Raw genomic sequence first — 22149 nt, 5'->3', positions numbered from 1 at the left:
TTATACTACAGAGCCTGTTTACCTAAAATGAGGCATGTTTTGTAGGCCTTATTGATAACTCAAGCCAAGCCTGAAGATTGTACTGTACTGGTACTTATTCTGTATAAAGTTGTGCAAAAATATTGTATTTTATTATTTGACTAATAATTTATAATAACATACTCTACATAACCAAGGCCTACCTGGGAGCCGTAGGATGTGTGAGCCCAGAAAGCTATAAGGCAGGGTTTCTTAACCTTTTTCTTTCTGAGGCCCCTCCAATATACTATAAAAACTCCACGGCCCACTTATGCCACAGCAACTGGTTTTCTGCATATAAAACCCAGGACCAGCATTAGTGGGTAGCAAGCAGGGCAGCTGCCCGGGGCCCCATGTCACAGAGGGCCCTGTGAAGCTAAGTTACTCAGGCTTCAACTTCAGCCCTGGGTGGCAGGGCTCGGGGCCCCGAGCTACAGCCCCATGCGGCAGGGCTTCGGCTTTCTGTCGTGGGCCCCAGAAAGTCTAATGTCGCCCCTGCTTGGCAGATTCGGAAACCTGCTCACGGCCCCCCAGGGGGCCCCGGACCCCTGGTTGAGAATCACTGCTATAAGGTACTGAAAAATCTTCGATAAATTGCTCTGCTTTTAGCAAATGTGAATTTGGTTAAATTACAGGATCAAAAGAGGATGTAGACAGGAGAATGCAGGAAGCTCCAGAAGCCCGAATCTCTAGCCACACTGATGGCTCTGCTGCTGCCCTTAATGCTAGAATCAGAAGAAAGCTCCAAAACAGATCTTCAGAAGAGAAACTACTGTAGCCTCCGGAGCAGAAGCTTCTGCAGTGTGAACAAAAGGCAAAGATGCATAGCAGCTGTCATGAAGTAAGAGAGCTGTATTTGACATACTTTGTATCAAATCACTTGCTTTCACATACCATGCATTTCACAGCAGCAAAGGCAAACACTGTACATTTGACTTGAGCAGTGTAGTGTCCGGATTTCAGTGGTAATGGTAATTTTCAGGTCAAGAAGTAATGGTGAGTGGGAAAGGTGGGGTATTAGGTGCTCATGGAAGTATAGCACAGTAGTTGGGATCAAGGGTGGGATTTTGAGAAGCACCCAGCAATGATCTAACTCTGCTTCCATTAAAGTCAATGGTAAAACTCCTGTCTGCTTGAATGAGAGACGAGTTAACCCAATGCTGAGCATTTTTAAATATCCTACCCCTGGTCATTAGAACTGCCTAACGCTCTCTAGGGTTTTGCCATTGACTTTATGGGTAGAATGACTAAGCCCAAAATAATTAAATGACTTGGGATACAGTGTGTCAAAGTCAGAATCAGGACTCCTACATAATTTGTCAGACCACCCTGTTTATTAGCAAAGCGCTTTGCCAATGCACCCAGATATGTGAGACCCTCTCTGAGGCTCATGCTAACTTATTTATACAATTAAGCCAAAGCCAATTTAACATAAGAGACAAAAGGAAGCAGAAACTGACAAATATACATACATATCTTATTTGCATACTAACGTTTACCAATCTCCTAGCTCAGTAGGAGCTCTAAGTTAATTAGTTTGACTCATTGTCTCATACTCCTTAATGTTTCTCTTCCTGACAACTATATTTCAACAAACCCTTCAAGTAGCATTTCTTTAATGAATTATAATTTCAATATAATTCATTCTACTTTCACAAGTGTTAGCTTAAAGGTGTTCTAGGCGTGACTTTTTTGAGGATCGTTTGGTAATATTCAGGTAGAGAATCAGAACCAAGGTGCCAAGTTTAAAGATGCTGAATGACATGATGATAAAAGCCTTGTTAATCAAAATAAACTGTTACCTCGATTATTCTCTTATTTGCACTCGTGTAAATCAAGAGTAATTTAACTGACACAGAGTTACACTGGTGAATTCTGGTACAAGTGAGAGGAGATTGCAACAGTACCATCTTAACTGAAATGTTTCTGTTTTGTTAAAACTCATTGTTGGGTGGGTTCCAGTTACTTTTACCATTTACCAGTCTAAAGGTTACAGTTGTACAATTTGTTAAAGGAACTCTATGAGGTTAAAAAAATCATTTAAAAAAACTTCTTTACAATTCCTTACCTATGTTACTAATAAAACATGATATTATCAATTAGCATACAACTGATAATCCTCTTCCTTTGTATCTTCCACTGTGTTCACCTTTCAAACATTTGCTATTATTTGACCTCACATTAGCCACATATGGCCAGTCTAATTAGAATTCAGAATAACTGAGTCTTTTGATTAATGTAGAATGTGAATGGAATGCTATACTCCACTTTCAGACAAACAGAGAATTCAGCACCCAAATACTGAAATAGTCACAATACGGGTTGGGTTTGACCATTGTCAGTCTGGGCTTCATATTGAGAAGTGCTGCACACCAGCAGCTCCATTTGAATTCAATGGGACCTGAAGGAAGTCAGTATCTGTGCAATTCAGGTTCCCTGTAATTTAGGCTTCTTAAACAACAGAGCGTTCTTTTTCTGTTAGTATAACCAAACCCTCTCGGATCTCATGAGGTGTATAGCTCTGGCAAGAATTTGCTATGGAGGCCATCACTGGAAAATGGCAGAAGCCCCTGTTAATTTGGCTCAGGGATACCTCCAGCTTAAAGGTGAGTTTACAAAATTCAGAGGTCACAATGTTAGGACCAAATCCTCCAGTCCTTTCATAGTCAAAGCTCCCAATGGCTTCAGCAAGGATTGCAAGATTTTGCCCTGAGCTTTTACAGACCTTTTTTTCAAAAGGACGGTTTATGTTTATCAAGTCAATGGAACAGAAGAAAAGCCATTTTAATTTAAAAAGAAATAAAAGGACAAGCTAAAGAACACACTGATTTTCTGGCTAAAGCTGTTAGTATATCTTCTCTTCCCTCTGGAATCTTCTGATAACTAAAGAATTTTCCAAAGCATGTGTGCCAAAGAATTTTCATAGCAGAAATACTGTGTTGAAAAGAGAAGGGGTATGAAGCTTCAGAATTTATCACACTAAGGTAAAATCATTTGGAAAGAATACTCAACAATAACAACTTCTCATCCTACCAAAATGTGAGGATCCTAAGAAGAAAATAGGCTTATTTAAGGAGTTATAATAGGGAATATTTGAGACCAAATCTAGGACATCTGTGAAAACTGTGATTGTTAAAGTAATCCTGACTGTGGCATTTCCTTTTTGAATATGTTTTTGAATATGTATGGTTCATACACGTTAAGTTTACAGCTAAGTCCAAGATAACTATTTACTTTATCCCTTACGAATTTCTAAGTAACTTTACAAATACGTGTGTGGTGATCTGTCTCCTGCAGTGTGTTCTTCACAAACATGAGAAAACTTTTTAGGTTCCATCCATGCTTGAATACCTAGGAATCTTCAGAATTAATCTTGCTTTTCAGTTAAATATAGAAGCCTGGGGAGAGGCATGGGATCATGGGAATTGTGGGGTTATCATTGTTGTCTGTATTCCTTAACAAACAGTAATCCTTGCCATGTCTGTGCTTTTACATTGTGTTACTCTAAAGATCAGCTGAATAAGATAACAAATCGGACATGTCAGGTTAATTAGTGAACAAGACTTACAATGTCTAAGCATGCATAAGAATCTTTATAATTATGTATATCACAATACGCAGTAATGTTGATGAGCGTTTGGCCAGATCACTACTTGAATGAGAGATCTTTAAGGAGCTGCAAGAAGTGGTGTTGGTGATTCATTAAATGTCACTCTCTCTTACCTCCAAATCCATATGAAACCAGTGCCAAAGGACGGTATTAATAGGTGTTGTGCTGCTGGCAGTGCCAGCTTTTAGATTAGATGTAAACTGAAGTCCCAAGTACTCACTGAAATCCCATGACCAGGTTCTGATTAGTATTTCTGTTGTCTCCTCTTTTTGAGATTATTTATTGTATCTTGCCATGGTTTTTGCACTTGTTCCTCTGAATTATTTCTCCTTTTGGTTTGAAAAAATTCAGTAAATTAATAAATCCTCATAGCACTTCTCTTAAGAACCGGGGTGTTATCCTCCGTGTCCTGGTTAAGTTCCAACTTGGACAAAATTCACCCAGTCGGTTTCAAGTGGCTACAATGTTCTTTATTTCTCTGCTTACAGAACATGTGTGGATGCATTTCAGTGAAGGGTAAAATGATCCCTCTAAATACTCTGGATGCAATTCTGCAAGGTGTTATACTCCCTCATCTTTCAGAGGAAACTGGGATGGATCCCTGTACCTTGCAGGGTCAGCTACATCGTCTGTAGTTCTGTAGAGCACTTTAAGGCATCCAAATGATACCGTATAACGCTGCTTTATTATATTATTATTAAAATTAAACCAATTAAAGCATTTTAGGATTTCGTTTTTAGTTACATTTGCAATAGACTGTTTACTAAATAAGAAACATTGGCAACTCTTTTGACCAGTTGTTTGCGTTAACTGAAATTAGCTTGAGTTCTCCAATTGCATCATGCAGTCTGTTTCCTTTATCTTTAAAAAGAAATTATGGTTTGCATCAGAGGACTTCAGTAATGGATTTGTGAGGATAAAAAATTGAATATATTTTGGTTTTTACAGGCATGAATCTTGATTTTTCAGGTAGACTGAATGTGATTCTATTGTTGTTGCCCAGATCTCTTGGCTTATCTCTGCCTCTTGCTGGAAAACCTGAATGTACTTTCTAGATTAAATTAAGCCAAAGCCTTCCGACAGGAGAAGGAAACATCGTAATCTTCAGCATACATGTGGAAGTAGTTACATTTTCCTCATGAGAATCTAAAAGCTGAATCACCCACAGAAGACTTTTTTTTCTTATTTATGTTCACAGGGTTTTCACTACAAGCAAAGCAACATGCAGAAAAAGCCAAAGAAATTCTTCTTGCCAGCTCACCTATCCCTGCTTCTGATTCTGAACAAAGAATGGACATTCTTAAATGCTCAGTTGCCATTTGTCAGACATTAGGAAGATCATGAACTGCTCTTCACGAATATCCTGTCTCAGTTTTATTTGTTACTTGCAATTGGTTCGAGAAGTTTATTTCAGATCAATAGATTGGATCTATTGAAATGATATGAACACCTGACAAATGTACAGTGTTAATTTCTAGAATTGTCTATTGAAACATCCAATAGGAACCTCATTACCCTTAAAAAAAGCATATGGCCCCCCATATTCATGTTGTAATGCCAATAACAGTATTCCTTAGAGTGGTTAATAACTCTTAATAACATCTCTTGCCAGGATGGACCTTAATCTCTAGGGAGTGGCCTGCATCTTTTCCATCATTGTTTAAATAACAGCAGTTACATCACTTCTGTTATTGTCACTTAAGTCCTATCGTTACAAGGATCCGAGAAACGAAAACCTAGGTCCAAAATACAAACTGGATAGGTACGCTGGACCCTTGCTAGAACACGCGTCTATATAGCGTGAATCCACATGTAATGCGGTCGCGGCCATGAATCCCAAATTTAATTACTTTAATTGGAATTCATTTTAACACGGTACCGCGCATGGATCCCAAATCCCGCGTTCTAGCGAGGATCCAGTGTACATAGTAGACAGCAGATCCCACAGATTGAAATGTACAGTGAGAGCTCAAAACAAAATCAGTCTTTAGCCAGGAGATTGGAGGTGGTTAGGCCATTCATAAGGCCTAAAGCAAAATGTGGGTGGAAGAAATAAGTATTTCTGCCCCCTCCATGAGAGTAAAAAAATTTTAAGATTGTGGCACTCTGACACTGTCTGGAAGCTTCATAATTAAGAGATCCACTGACAGCATACCAAAGGTGCTGGATTTGTTGTTCTCACACACATTTTGTCATACCATGCCTCTTCTCACTGTTGTGAGCAATAAAGTATGGAAGGGGACAAGATTCTTACTCTCTGGTCTTTTCAGAGAACAAATTCTTGTCTATTTCCTTTCTCTTTTTGTAAGAACAAAGTAGCTAGGGAAAGCAGAGATATGATAGAACATTTGTACCCACTCATGGTCATGAATACGGTTGCATCCACAGTGACAAAAACTCAACACAGAACTGAGATTGGTCACCCAGAACGGAGATTTCTATTAATTAATTATAAAACAAAGTTTTTTAGACATTAATTAAACCTCATAACATCTGTTAGGTTGAGCAACCAATCTGACAGAAGGGTAAACAGACACAGATTGGTTCAGTTTATTTTCAAAGGTCACACAAAGTTGCATGGCAAAACATAGTCGGAATCAGAAGTCATGAATCCTTCTCCAACTTCTGCACGCTAGGTAAGGGACAACATCTCACTATTTTAACACTGTTGCAGCCAGACTGACAGTTTTCTCCCTTTCAGGAGGATATAGTAACTCAAAAGAAATTAGTTTTAGACAGGCTTACATTTTGAGTCAACTTTTAAGTTGTTTTGAGTTCATGTGGATATCTGGATATTTTAAAAGAGATGTTCAAATGCATTGTATTTTTCAAAAACAAACATGTGCAGTACACTTGAAATTCTTAATTTGCAGCATCTCACATTACACAAATTAAATCACAAAAAACCCTATACGTTTTTTCTGATTTTCCAAAGTATGCCAATTCTTTTAATGACCTACATGAAGTGAGTGCAGTTACCCTTAGCACTACTCAGATTGAAAGATTCAGAGAGAAATTTAGTAAAAGCTCAGGAACTTTCAGAGGAACTACTGCAAAGTGATCACATGCCACAGGACAAATGGATGGAAATCAAAGCAGCAGCTGAGTTGTCGTTTGCACAGTAAGTTTGGATTCTATTATGAAATATTTTTTTTAAAATCCAGTGTAACACTATCAAATTTAGATAATAAATAAAATATAAATAACATATGTATCCAATAGAGGGTTTGAAAGTGGTTTTATAAATCTGCCATTTCATACATTCACTAAGGGGGAGGTCCTACTACTAGTTTTACAGTTTACTCTTCACTTTTAAGGCAAAGATGAACGTATAGGACTCCCCCTCAGAGACCGTCCATACTGCTTCTTAATTACCACAGGGGTCGCTATGGAATTACGTGAACTGTTCCATCCATTTCTTGCCAAAACAGGACCAACCTCGGATTTGAAATTCTCCCACATCCTACCGCTATATCACTGGCCCACCACCACCTACTCCTTTTTAAATGATGTTATAGTGCCCCATTCAGTCTGGATGGGCTTTAAGCATGGTCTTCCCTAAGCAGTCAGTCATAGGTTTATGATGAAGTTACTTCTTCCCTTGAAGCCCTGCCAAAGCAGTGACTCAGCAGTGTGAATTCATTGGCTGGAAGGCCTTGCAGCCTCCATGATCTTTTGCCCTGAATCCTATTCCATCTGTTGTTTTGGTTACAGTAGCAACACTGCTGAAAGATGAGATTAGGAATTTTTTCTTGCCTGATACTATCATGGTCTCTTCTGTTTATGTCACCAGAAACTCTGTGCAATGCTCATGTATCTGTGCTTGACAGCTGATCTTTCAAGGCTTGAGCCTGCATACCACAGAAGTGACATGTTGCTTTTATAATCACAAGGTTAAAAGTGATGAGCAGGACAGGGAGTGCTGGGAACCTGATCCTGTATTAAGGAAAGTGCTGCTTTGTAGCTGCTAAATTACTCCTAATAGCAAGAGGCCGGCTACGAGGGGAATTTATTGCTAAGAAATCACCATCTCGCTGCCTACGCCCTGCCTCCTTTTTACCTTGTGCTCTTCATCGGGGGCTGGAAACTTACATTTGCTTGGAGCAGAGCATTACGCCTCCTAGTGCGTAACCTTTTTGTGGCTACACATACCAATTACACTTGCACTGAAGTACAGTAACTTTGCAGGAGAAGACCTATGTGTTCTCCAGTCACCACTGGCCTGGAGAGTAGAGCTCCACCAACTAGTCTATTATTTGACTTGGAGCTAAATTCTGTCCCTGGAGTAAATTGGCATAATTCCATTGACTAGAATTGCACGTTCTTATGCCAGAGCTAAATATGGCCACAGTCAAATGCCTCAGTGATGATGTATGGTACTGTGTTTCCAGGCTAGTAGCACAAGCTTGGAAAGTTGCAGGTAGTGGCTTCTGTAATCTAATAGTAAAGCCTTCTGTAGTCATTGTATGCTGTCTTGCTTAGCTAGGGTCAGATATAAACATGAAGTAGTAATAATGGTTTTAAGGTTTTGTTGTGATTGTTACAAGATTTGTAGTTCTCAGTTTTGCAGATTCAGGGGATTCAGATAGTTCATCTGAACTTTTGGGTTTAGAGAGGAACTGCACAATTTGAATCTTTTGAGGCTCCACAGTCACTAACTTTGATGGATAAGCCTTTTCCCTCCAATATTGTGGATACTACTCCTGTTGAAACACATTAACTAATTACACTTTGTTCCAGTGTCTTCCCAGGTATCAAAATTAGGCTGACTGCTGTATAATTCCCCAGGTCCTCTTTGCTCCCCTTTTTAAAAATAAGTACTATGTTTGCCCTTCTCCAGTCCTTTGGGACCTCATCCGATCTCCATGAGTTCTCAAAGATAATTGCTAATGGTTCCAAGATTGCTTCTGCTAGTTTCTTAAGAACCCTAGGGTGAATTTTATTGGGTTCTGCCAACTTGACTACATCTATATCTAAATATTCTTTAACTTATTCTTTTCCCTATTTTGACTTGCGTTCCTTCCTCCTTGTTATTAATATTAATCTGGTCATAATTTCTTTTTCATGAAGACTGAAGCAAAATTGGTATTAAACACCTCACCCTTCTTGATGTCGTCCATTATTAGCCTTCCTTCCCCACAAAGTAGAGGACCTATGCTTTCCTTCATCTTTCTCTTGCTCCTAATGTATTTATAAAACCTTTTATCGTCTTTTTTGTCCCTTGCTAGGTGTAACTTGTTTTGTGCCTTAGCCTTTCTGATTTTGTCCCTTTGTGCTTGTGCTATTCTTTTGTACTCCTTAGCAATTGGTCCACATTTCCACTTCTTGTAGGATTTCTTTTTGATTTTTCAGGTCATTAAAGAGCTGTATCAAGCTGTATTGACCTCTTACTATTCTTCCTATCTTTCCATCACTTTGGGATAGTTTGCTGTTGCACCTTTAATATTGTCCGAGAAACTGTCAGCTCTCATGAACTCATTTCAGATATGTTACAGGCAAAATCCTCAGCTGGTATGAGCAAAACTATATTTTGGGCAGCTGGTAGCTTTTGCTTTTTTATAGTTTCCTTTATATTAAAAATATGTAGGTTGATTCTTCACTTACACCAAGGTAAAGAGTGTTGACCTGAATTTATGGGCTAGTTTATTACAGCTCGCCAATGATCTGACCAGAAAATATTTAGGTTCTTGTCCCAGTTCAGGCTACAGGGTTAGAAAACTCAGAGAGTTCAACGTCATGAGCAGACCCTCGGGTTGTGTGGCAAGGACACTTACACTGAGGACAATACCAAAACATTAAGACCTTTATGAAATGAATGAAAGAATAAGAAAAGATATAAAACACAGAGCCACAAAGAAGTAATACAATTCTTTGGCCCCTAGTGGTAACATCTTTGTTCTAAAGGACTACTTAAACTAGCTTACTCTCACCTTTCCCTGAAAACCTGGTAGTTGGAGACAGAGGACCAGCCCCATCTCTGGCCTGCCCGATGAATTTGATGGTCCAGGCTCCCCAAATTGCTAGGGATCAGGTTCAAGTGTTGAGTAGCTAAATTGTATTGCGAAGCTGAGCTGATAGCTTGATAGAAGATAGGAAAAAGCGATCCCCCTGCATGGTTGTTTACCCTCTTATAGGGTTCTGGGACTGTTTTAATCAGGCACAACCTACTATGCCCAAATCTTATTTCCTCACCCAGATAAATCTTCGGGTACACTTACTCTATAGGCTAACATTGAATCATAGAATATCAGGGTTGGAAGGGACCCCTGAAGGTCATCTAGTCCAACCCCCTGCTCGAAGCAGGACCAATTCCCAGTTAAATCATCCCAGCCAGGGCTTTGTCAAGCCTGACCTTAAAAACCTCTAAGGAAGGAGATTCTACCACCTCCCTAGGTAACGCATTCCAGTGTTTCACCACCCTCTTAGTGAAAAAGTTTTTCCTAATATCCAATCTAAACCTCCCCCACTGCAACTTGAGACCATTACTCCTCGTTCTGTCATCTGCTCCCATTGAGAACAGTCTAGAGCCATCCTCTTTGGAACCCCCTTTCAGGTAGTTGAAAGCAGCTATCAAATCCCCCCTCATTCTTCTCTTCTGCAGGCTAAACAATCCCAGCTCCCTCAGCCTCTCCTCATAAGTCATGTGTTCTAGACCCCTAATCATTTTTGTTGCCCTTCGCTGCACTCTCTCCAATTTATCCACATCCTTCTTGAAGTGTGGGGCCCAAAACTGGACACAGTACTCCAGATGAGGCCTCACCAATGTCGAATAGAGGGGAACGATCACGTCCCTCGATCTGCTCGCTATGCCCCTACTTATACATCCCAAAATGCCATTGGCCTTCTTGGCAACAAGGGCACACTGCTGACTCATATCCAGCTTCTCGTCCACTGTCACCCCTAGGTCCTTTTCCGCAGAACTGCTGCCTAGCCATTCGGTCCCTAGTCTGTAGCGGTGCATATTATGACATATATACATACGTATTAATGTTGATTATCTCATCCCCAAAACCGTTACCTTTTGCCTACGTCATGACTTCCATGTTCTGCAGTGTACCCTGCTGTTACCGGTCTGTTCCGGACTTAAGGTAAACACATTCAGTTCTTTGTTTGGTTCCCCGAAGTCAAAAGGGCTAACCGGTAGGCCATTTATGTATGGCAAAGGTTACAAACACTTATGCTAACTTGCTCTAGCTAATCATACAGGATACAGGCCTGTAGGTTCCTTGTGTTACAGCCAACTATTATGAGTAACATATACTGGAATTCAGCATCAACAAAACCCAAGACAATAACAATATAATCAATCAAACCAATGAAGAAAACACATTATGCAATATAGCAGGAATCGGCAACAATGTTCCCTCTAATTTTTGACAGGCCATGTGCGCAAAAAATTTCTTCTGTGCAAATTTTTGTGTGCACAGTGTTTCACCGTGTGTGTGGTGTTTAGGATCTGTGTGCACGCACACACATGCACAGCTTAGAGGGAACAGTGATCAGCAACCTTTGGCACGAGGCCCATCAGCTGGCTGGCCGGGCCGGTTTGTTTACCTGCCGCGTCCGCAGGTTTGGCCGATCGCAGCTCCCACTGGCCGCCACTTCCTGCAACCCCCATTGGCCTGGAGCGGTGAAGCATGGCCAGTGGGAGCTGCGATCGGCCGAATCTGCAGACGCGGCAGGTAAACAAACCGGCCCAGCCCGCCGGGGGGCTTACCCTGGCGGGCCGCGTTCCAAAGGTTGCCGATCCCTGCAATATAGCAAGCTAGCAAACTGGCCTTATGGACTACAAGAGGAGTTACTTCCCAAAAGAATCTGTGTTTTTGCTGGTGCAGAAAAGGATCCATGTAACTGAAGAGCATAGGTCATCTTATGTGTTGTTTCCCAATGTCCAGCTTATTTCATTAGCATATCATGTTGGTGCAGCAGAACCTGCTTAGCTGAGCATGACAAAGTTACAGCTAATGGTTTTAATGCTGTTTACATTGAATCCTAAGCCTTTGCTAAATCAGCTGTTGCCTCCCAAACAGTACCCAGAATTGGAAGGCAGATGGAGCCCTTGCATGCCTAGTGTCCATATTCCAGTGGTTAATGATTATGTGACATCTGCCTTTATGCTTAAATTGTTCTTTTATTTAATTACTTCAAATTTATTAAACTTTAATTGACTCCCTTTCACTTTGATTTGTCTCAATTCCATGTTCTAATGAGAGATCTGAAATGCTCTAGTTTGAATTAAAATGACATATTTTGCCCTTTTGTTTTGGTAAAACATGTGCTCAGAAGAGTAGCTTTTAAAACAAAGTGTCCACCTCAGATTTGTGCTGAGCTGAGGATTTGAGGGAAAATTCCTGAAAGTGAGATCAAGTAGGCCATGGAATAGACTCTCTGGGGAAGTGGTGGAAGCTACTAGTAGTCCGAAGGGAACAATCTTAGCAGATGACATACGAATAGTGGATTTTTAACCTGAACTGCACTCTTTGCTCACTGCAGTTCCCAGTGATATTACTAATATTAAGTGTGCTAGGACTGATGCCTGATTGACATCCCTAAAGACCTAATTCCACTGTTAATACACAGAGCAAGTACAGGAAAGGCAGAACAAGCTTCCTCTCCACCGACCCCTTCCCCACTGCTCCAGCTAGAATATCTCAAAAAGGGACTATCTCTTAAGGGTGAGAGAATCAGTCTCTGTGGCTTATCCAGTTGTTAGCCTCTCTTTAGAGAGGGTGAAGAATGTAAACAACTGAGACTGGGATTTTTACTATGTGGACACTGGTTGGCTAGGAACTCAGTTAAAGCTACCAAACTCATTTCACATAAACCAGCATCATTCCTTATTGAGTCCACATTGCTACCTGTCATATGCATTTATTTTAAAACTTTTCTTTTTTTGCTTTCTTTTTAGATTTTAGGTTATGAAACTCCTTAAACATGACAGGTTTCCCTGAATTAAGACCATTTGTGCTCAGCTCAGAATTTTATCTACAGCTTTTCCCCTCGATTTTAACCCAAGAAATAGTACAAGTTAAGCATCAGATTGATACCACATGTAGTTTCAGGCTGCAAGTGGCATGACACATTCTTTGGTCTATTTTTACATGACCTCAGTAATATTTTTACTGCTGCCCTCTGCTGTTATTGAGGTTGTACAATGGTTGTCTCTAGTTCTATTCTTCATTCTGCCTGGGCCAAGATCTGCCACCCTTTTCTCTTCAGGGCAGTTGCTTTGAGTTTTATCTACAGAAGAGGGTCAATACTTGTCCAGCTAGTAGTTTTAGAGGACTATCTAAGCACTTTTGATTGTGTATTGGATCCAGTCAAAGCAAAACTTCTTATTTATATGACAGCAGAGATCTAAAAATTTCACTCACATTCACGTCAGGCTGCTTCTGTTTCAGGTCATCTAACTTATTTAGTTTTTATTCACTGCTATGCATCTCTGTTCCATTTCTGCATTATTTGGAAATCACAGTCACTGCCTGACACTTTCTCTTGACTTTTCTTTTTCTTGCATCTTAGCCCTTCAGTTTTCTTCTGAAGGAGGTAAATTGATCCCATGCACTTTTGTGTATATTTTGTATGAGACATTAAAACTGAAGCCCTGTCTTCTCTATATGGACATTAAAGATCCCATGCACTTTTTGTAAGTTTGCCCAGACCCTTGTCTAGAACGTTCAGCCTTCCATCTGGCTGCCATAGTTCATCCCAGATTTGACTATAATACTCTGGAGAGTGAAGTGTGCATGTAAATGGGTTTTTTTGTTTGTTATTTTAAACAACACATATCTGAATCTGCATATTTTCATCTACTTAGTTACAAGTGTGTATTTTCAGTGAAAATTATTCCAACTCAATTGCCTAAGATCTTGGTTGTATAAGACTGAACTTTTTTTTATTCTGCCGTTTGTATCAGGACAGTGTTAATGTCAGGGCCTGATTACGTTATGACAGAAGTCAGACAGGTGGTGAGCTGTTTTTCAAACCTTGTGCATATAAATAGTGAAGGAAATAAGTGTGGCGTGTACACAGCTCTTTGAGTTATGTAGGCATATAGTAGAACCTGCTTATAGTGAATTTAGGCTATAGTGGACTTCTTTCCCAGAGCCCAATGAGAGATCTGTGTGTAACGGGCTTGCAGGATTTAGCCCTTTATGGTGAAGTCATCTGGTGGTTATAATTGCATTCCAGCATTTGTTCCAAGTGACTGCTTTACCTATCTGCTTCATCATTGAATAACACACCAGGTACAGCCTAAAACACTACTAGACATTCCATCTTTTTAAATGGACTCTCTGTAGGAAGCTTCTGTTGCTGTTAAAACACAGATTTTCAAGCAGCAGTAAAGGGGTTAAAGAGCAAAAAATGAATGGAGATTTGTATTTGTATGAATGGACATTTGTATTTGGTCCTGTTGCACCATCTTCTCATTAAGTGTTTTAAGTGAATTCCTGAGCAGTGAGTTTGTAGAAAGTTAAGCAGCCAAAGTTGGAGCAAAAACTGATAAAAGAAGAAGCGATAATGAAATTGGGTCGAGCAGTTTCTAAGGAGGTGCTCAAGAGGCTGATATCTTGCACAAATGTCTGCTCAGAATATCTCATTCTTTTAAGTTCCTGACTCCTTCCAGGTTTTGTCACCATGACAGTGCAAAGTCTATGCCTAGTAGGGCAACTGGGAATTCCCTGGTTGTAGGGAAATCCTGGGTGACGTAGCACTGGAATAGCCAGGTCTACACTACCCACTCCCTTCCCCCTGGAGTTGGGGGGCATTCCTGGGTGCACTGGGGACATGATTGGAGACAGAAGGAGACTCAGCCAGAGTGTGATGAACTCTGGCAAACCTTTGGGCAGCCAAGCTATCTCTAGGGTCCATTCTAGCCACCATAATTTAGAGTGAGTCTTAGGTTGCTGTACATTATAGCAGGGGCCAATTAGACCCGTACTCAGCCCCAGGATCAGAGGAAAAGAAAGGGGCTTAAAGTCATCTTTCCTTCAGTCCCTTGCACCAAGTCTAATTTTCACTAGTTACAAATGGCAGCTTAGGCATAGGGAAACCATAGCACACCCCGATTCCCCTTCTTGACAATCCTACTTTTAGGGGTTAACAGCAGCTGCAAAGCTTCATCTGTGGGCTAGAATTTGGATTAGAAGATCTTGTCCCAAAAACAATGACTAAGACTTCTATTTGTTAACAAATTCAGATTAAATCTGTTAAATTACTTGATGGAAAAATAGTTGGATGGTCTCAAATTATTTTCTTGGATTCCTATGCTCCAATTTTTATGTCAAACATCATTCCATTATATCAATAATACATAAACTAGAGTTACACGTTAGAGACAACCTTATCAACACAGGATATAAAGGCATTACAGCTGTAACTTTATTGTAATCCTTACTTTGGATCACTGATGTTATCTTTTGATTTTTAAAGAAAATAGAGGTCCATCAAACAATCACACAAAAAACATTTCCAGCTTTAATATTTTGTTCTGTGGTAAAATTGTTTGTGCTTGCTGCTGGAGAATATATCCCTTTAAGTATCACAAAATTGCAGTTCTTTTGTGTAGCTTGAAATGCATTCTTCATAGACTAGGATTTTACATCTGCTGCAATTTCCATGGACTTGATTTGGCAGATTAAATAAACTAGTGATTCCTCAATGAATTTCTGAGGATCTCTCTGGATAACACAAGAAAAGAATCTAATTCAAAATATGTTTTTCTTTCCTATTTATTTTGTCATAATAGGAATATACATTTTTAATTCATTCAGAGATACATCCTTGTCCCATTTAAGTCAATGGCAACATTCCCATTGACTTCAGTGGGATCAAAATTTGGACCTAAATAAGTGTTACATTTTTTATGTATGATCACACATTTAATATTTGATGCCTGAAATGTATTTCTTTACCCTGTACATTTGTTAACATTACCAAAAGTGTCCTATTTGGCCATCAACTCTAGAAGGTTACTAGCTAGTGCAGTGATAATGACATTTATAATGTAAGGCCCAGATCCTGCAAACCCTTAATTATGCAAGTAATCCCTGATTAGTGCATACTGAAATCAATTGGACCACTCAGTAGATAAGGAGTACTCACATGAGTAAGTGTTGAGAGGAATCATAATTTAAAGCCAGTTCCTCAGTTTAGCACCCAGTCTGAGAATCTGGGTTGGGTAGGTAGATGAAGGGTGGGAAGGAATCCTTCCCCTATCTCACACTGCAGAACTGCTCTGCAGGGGCTGTTTCAACCCAGTGACTGTGGTCTTAAAAGACACACACACACAAATGCACACACTCCTTTACCTCTACCTCCAAGAGCAACAAAAGATCCACACATGATCAGTTCATCTGGCTCCAGATCTGCATGCAGGAAGCCCTCTGTGGTCATTGAAGAAGGACTTGGATTTGCTTTCTAGCATTTCAAGTTTTGGGTAACCTTATTATTTGGAGCCACAAACACAAGAGAAACAGAGAACACTGTCTTTAAAAGTCCCTCTTTTTGTTACATACATGTGCAGTGGAACCCCCCCTGCAGTGGAATTCTTCACTGTTATACAAATAATAATAAAATGTTGGCACAGCTATGGTTCCTTCTGATCTATGTTTAAGACCCATATTCATTTGTTCAGCATATACAAGTCTCCCCTCTCCTTCATAGTTTTCAGGTAGGACATTGAACTACCAAGATGATGTCATCATGGCATTTAGCTTTTTCTGTTCTTCTATGACTTTAGCAATCTACCCAGCAAACAAAGGGGCTATTCATTCAGTATTTTACTCTCCTGGCAGGACCCAGTTGCTTTATGGAAACAAGAAGAGTTGAACATGCATACTTCTTTCCTTTGCTTAAGCAGCCTGAAAGTTGGCAAATTCTGGAGGCTAAAATAATCTAGGGAAAAAAATCAAAGGGAGTTAGATATCCACTGGCTCACTCTAGATTTATGAATTATTTTACAGTTCTTTTTCACTTGCTTGACACTTTGCTCAATCAGCTAATTAGCCATCTGCCATGAATTCTGTTTGTTTCAAATCTATAGCTATAGATCTTTGTGGAGAAGTCATTTTTTAGGGAAAACTTTATATTTAGTGAATATATTATACTAGGTAAGCATTTTCCAGAAGATTTAAATAAGTTAGAATAGTAAGAAACATTTTCTTTTCACAAAGAGTTAATTCAGACCTCAGACAGAGGTTCTTGACTTTTCTTGCACATTTGTGCAAGGAGGAGATGGGCTTTCTGTGCCTGACTCATCCAGCTGTGCAGGTGTGTACTCCCACTAGCAAGGCTGGATAGCACAAGATAAGCATAGACATGTCTGTGGCCCGTCAGCACGGGTTGGCCTTCTAGAGCGACACTGGAGAGGAGCACGCACTGCAACCATTCAAAGGGGATCGTAGAATCATCGAACATCAGGGCTGGAAGGGACCTCAGGAGGTCGCCTAGTCCCACCCCCTGCTCAAAGCAGGACCGATCCCCAGCTAAATCGTCCCAGCCAGGGCTTGGTCAAGCCTGACCTTAAAAATATCTCAGGAAGGAGATTCCACCACCTCCCTAGGTAACGCATTCCAGTGCTTCACCACCCTCCTAGTGAAAAAGTTTTTCCGAATATCCAAGCTAAACCTCCCCCGCTGCAACTTGAGACCATTACGCCTTGTCCTGTCCTCTTCCACCACTGAGAATAGTCTAGAACCATCCTCTCTGGAACCCCCTTTCAGGTAGTTGAAAGCAGCTATCAAATCCCCCCTCATTCTTCTCTTCCACAGACTAAACAATCCCAGTTCCCTCAGCCACTCCTCATAACTCATGTGTTCCAGTCCCCTAATCATTTTTGTTGCCCTCCGCTGGACTCTTTCCAATTTTTCCACATCCTTCTTGTAGTGTGGGGCCCAAAACTGGACACAGTACTCCAGATGAGGCCTCACCAATGTCAAATAGAGGGGAACGATCACGTCCCCCGATCTGCTGGCAATGCCCCTACATATACATCCCAAAATGCCATTGGCCTTCTTGGCAACAAGGGCACACTGTTGACTCATATCCAGCTTCTCGTCCACTGTAACCCCTAGGTCCTTTTTCTGCAGAACTGCTGCCTAGCTATTCGGTCCCTAGTCTGTAGCGGTGCATGGGATTCTTCCGTCCTAAGTGCAGGACTCTGCACTTGTCCTTGTTGAACCTCATCAGATTTCTTTTGGCCCAGTCCTCTGATTTGTCTAGGTCCCTCTGTATCCTATCCCTACCCTCCAGCGTATGTACCTCTCCTCCCAGTTTAGTGTCATCTGCAAACTTGCTGAGGGTGTAATCCACACCATCCTCCAGATCATTTATGAAGATATTGAACAAAACCGGCCTGAGGACCAACCCTTGGGGCATTCCACTTGATACCGGCTGCCAACTAGACAAGGAGCCATTGATCACTACCCGTTGAGCCCGACAATCTAGCCAACTTTCTATCCACCTTATAGTCCATTCATCCAGCCCATACTTCTTTAACTTGCTGGCAAGAATATTGTGGGAGACCGTGTCAAAAGCTTTGCTAAAGTCAAGGAACAACATGTCCACCGCTTTCCCCTCATCCACAGAGCCAGTTATCTTGTCATAGAAGGCAATTAGATTAGTCAGGCATGACTTGCCCTTGGTGAATCCATGCTGACTGTTCCTGATCACTTTCCTCTCCTCTAAGTGCTTCAGAATTGATTCCTTGAGGACCTGCTCCATGATTTTTCCAGGGACTGAGGTGAGGCTGACTGGCCTGTAGTTCCCAGGATCCTCCTTCTTCCCTTTTTTAAAGATGGGCACTACATTAGCCTTTTTCCAGTCGTCTGGGACTTCCCCGATCGCCATGAGTTTTCAAAGATAATGGCCAATGGCTCTTTGCATTTCTCTATTGCCCCTGGAAGTACTGTGCTGCCATGTGCTTCAGCCACTGCTGCTGGTATTTTTCCCGCTATACACCCTCTTAATACGGCATGAGCCGGTAAAGCCACATTCTAGCCCTAAGTTATTAACTGGTATTCATTTAAATTGTGTTGTCTTTCAGTTTGCTAAACATGTTAAGAGTATGATTTGTGTAAGACTCTCTCCTTTTGTACTGCAGTGTACAATGCAGGTTGAAGAAAGGGAAGCTAAGGTGCAAATCAGAGACCTCCATTTTTCAAGATTAAACATTTGTTAATTTTTAGGCAACACATTCCTTAGCATTTTATTGAAGAGGAAGTTTAAGATTAAAATTTAGGGGCAAAAATTCTCCTCTCTGTTGTGGATAGCTAGTGCCTGTTCATCACTCACTCCACATATGGAACTGGTCTTCCTGGCAATGGAATTGTATCCTAAGACTTTAGGTACTTGAATACAGAAAACATTTGTCACTTGCAACCAACGAGAAAATATACAGTCACTTGTTTTCTGGTGTCAAGATTACTCTTCCCTACTGTGGGTTTTTGGCACTGTTGGGAATTATACCTGATAGGACACGCACACAACTGCTGCGAATTATACCTGATAGGTCACGCACAGTTCGAATCTAGGCTGAGGCACATGAACAAAGTCCACAACTGCAGAGTTCCCAAAAAACACCAAGTTTATTACGCTCGAGCGTGGTGCCCCCCTGCTAGCCAGGAGGGGACCCTGAATACAGATTATACAAAGGTTATATACTTTTTAGCAAAGCGTGTTGCCCTCGTGCATCAGAAACCTTAGCCAATAAACATACCCTTTTCTTATCTACCACCTATCCCTGCTTGGTGCATTCCTCGTGCTAAACTAGTATGTTAATTACACAGCACGGTCCTAAAGCAATGCATCAGTAACTTTTATTATCAGGATGGGAGGCCTCACATCAAAGGCCAGGAGATAGGGATTTAGGTACAGACAAAGAACAGATACCGGGAGTCAAGACAAGCTGGAGACAAGGAGGAGGATTTTCACCGGAATGCAGTATCTAAGGAACACTCCTCCTGGTGCATGATGTGCTTGCTTTTAGACAATGGTGGGCCCCAAACAAAAATGGAGTCACATGTGCTAACTTTTCCTTAACAGCACAAAAAGTTAGCAATGAGATTAAATTTCTTAAGACACAGGTAACTTCTGCGTTACATAAAATGCATCCTGTTTAGCATCTTCCTGGCACATGAGTTTTTTAACAGCTATATAATTTAAAAGAAAACCTGCTTTTACTTTCCAGATTATACCAGTGTCACAAAAGATCAGAAGACGCTATTCTCTGCTGTCAAAAAGCTCTGAGCCATATTGAGAGGAGTAAGGGTGAAAGCAATCTGGAATGTATTCCTGTACACAAGAAAATGGCAGGAGTAGCACGGGTTCTTGGGGATTATGCAACAGCAATCCAGCATCTTGTAAAGGTAAAGAAGGTTTCAAGTAAGGCATTTTGCTAAATGTCATGGTTAATAGATAAGCAAATCATCACCGTAATGAGGCTCATGCACAATTAGTAAATACATGTCTTTGCTGCATTTTTTCAAAATATCATTAGTTCCCGTTAAAGGATTAAATGATACACAGTCAGCAGCCAAGGCAGTACATTAAAAACCTAACTCCTGTTAATAATAATGGGATTTGTGCATCTAAACCACCATGGAGAGCACTGAAACTTGCCCGGGATGCTTACAAACACTAATTGTGAGCCTAATCCTGTAAAGTTCTAAGCACCTTGCAAATGGCAATCAGAATCCTTAACTCCTATAAAAAGACACTCAGTACCCTGCAGTATCAAGTCCTATATTACTACTAAGAACATCTGAAACCATCAACACAGCTGGTGGTGGCTGGTTTGGTTTTGGTTTTGTTACTTTTCCCAAAGAAAGATAAAGCTTGAGAGACTTGTAAAGAGCTAGATACTTACACACATAGGTGGCACTCAGTGGCTGTTTGGTGGAATATGTGAAATGAGTCAGTTGTGTGTTTCCTACCGGGACAGAAGTTTCTAAGTATTATTAAAACAAAGTCCACCATCACAATGACAATAATTAGCATCTTGCTGTAGTCTTGGCAGAGCAGCTTTGCCACTAGTAGACATGGAGTCTGAAAATGCTTTTTACTTACTAGAGATGATCCCTTTGGGTTTGAATTGAGATACGTTGCTGAGGCAGTGTTTTATGGAAGCATAAGAACATAAGAACGGCCATACTGGGTCAGACCAAAGGTCCTTCTAGCCCACTATCCTGTCTTCCAACAGTGGCCAATGCCAGGTGCCCCAGAGGGAATGAACAGAACAGGTAATCACCAAGTGATTCATCCCCTGTTGTACATTCTCAGCTTCTGGCAAACAGAGGCTACGGACGCCATCCCTGTTCATCCTGGCTACTAGCCACTGATGGACCTATCCTCCATGAACTTATCTAGTTCTTTTTTGAACCCTGTTATAGTCTTGGCCTTCACAACATCCTCTGGCAAAGAGTTCCACAGGTTGACTGTGCGTTGTGTGAAAAAATAATTCCTTTTGTTTGCTTTAAACCTGCTGCCTATTAATTTCATTTGGTGACCCCTAGTTCTTGTGTTATGAGAAGGAATAAATAACACTTCCTTATTTATTTTCTCCACACCAGTCATGATTTTATAGACCTCTATTATATCCCTCCTTAGCTGTCTCTTTTCCAAGCTGAAAAGTCCCAGTTTTATTAATCTTTCCTCATATGGCAGCCGTTGAATACCCCTAATAATTTTTGTTGCCCTTTTCTGAACCTTTTCCAATTCCAATATATCTTTTTTGAGATGGGGCGACCACATCTGCACATAGTATTCAAGATGTGGACATACCATGGATTTATATAGAGGCAATATGATATTTTCTGTTTTATTATTTATCCCTTTCTTAATGATTCCCAACATTCTGTTCACTTTTTTGACTGCCGCTGCACATTGAGTGGATGTTTTCAGAGAACTATCCACAATGACTCCAAGATCTCTTTCTTGAGTGGTAACAGCCAGTTTAGACCCCATCATTTTATATGTATAGTTGGGATTATGTTTTCCAGTGTGCATTACTTTGCATTTATCAACATTGAATTTCATCTGCCATTTTGTTGCCCAGTCACCCAGTTTTGAGAGATGCTTTTGTAGCTCTTCACAGTCTGCCTGGGACTTAATTATCTTGAACAGTTTTGTATCATCTGCAGATTTTGCCACCTCACTGTTTACCCCTTTTTCCAGATCATTTATGAATATACTGAATAGTACTGGGCCCAGTACAGACCCCTGGGGGACACCACTATTTACCTCTCTCCATTCTGAAAACTGACAATTTATTCCTAACTTTTTTTTCCTCTCTTTTAACCAGTTACCAATCCATGAGAGGACCTTCCCTCTTATCCCATGGCAGCTTATTTTGCTTAAGAGCCTTTGGTGAGGGACCTTGTCAAAGGCTTTCTGAAAATCTAAGTACTACTATATCCACCGGATCCCCCTTGTCCACATGCTTATTGACCCCTTCAAAGGATTCTAGTAGATTGGTGAGGCATGATTTCCCTTTACAAAAACCATGTTGACTCTCCCCCAAC

General features: G+C 40.7%; 1 protein-coding gene across 1 annotated transcript in view; it reads left to right on the top strand.

The window, feature by feature from the left end:
* Positions 1–22149, top strand: part of TTC23 (tetratricopeptide repeat domain 23) — a gene marked incomplete at its 5' end in the record, with an annotated part of 46262 nt that overhangs the window by 8834 nt on the left and 15279 nt on the right. Inside the window, 7 exon segments of the mRNA XM_084641265.1 lie at positions 654–793; positions 797–859; positions 2501–2624; positions 4827–4969; positions 4973–4986; positions 6624–6749; positions 19818–19995. Of these exon segments, the coding sequence (XP_084497391.1) occupies positions 654–793; positions 797–859; positions 2501–2624; positions 4827–4969; positions 4973–4986; positions 6624–6749; positions 19818–19995 (788 nt within the window).

The sequence above is a fragment of the Lepidochelys olivacea genome (assembly GCF_965140295.1).
Source record: "Lepidochelys olivacea isolate rLepOli2 genome assembly, chromosome: 10".
NCBI classification, from domain to species: domain Eukaryota; kingdom Metazoa; phylum Chordata; order Testudines; family Cheloniidae; genus Lepidochelys; species Lepidochelys olivacea.
The sequence above is the reverse complement of the archived record's forward strand: the minus strand, read 5'-3'. Positions and strand labels throughout refer to the sequence as shown.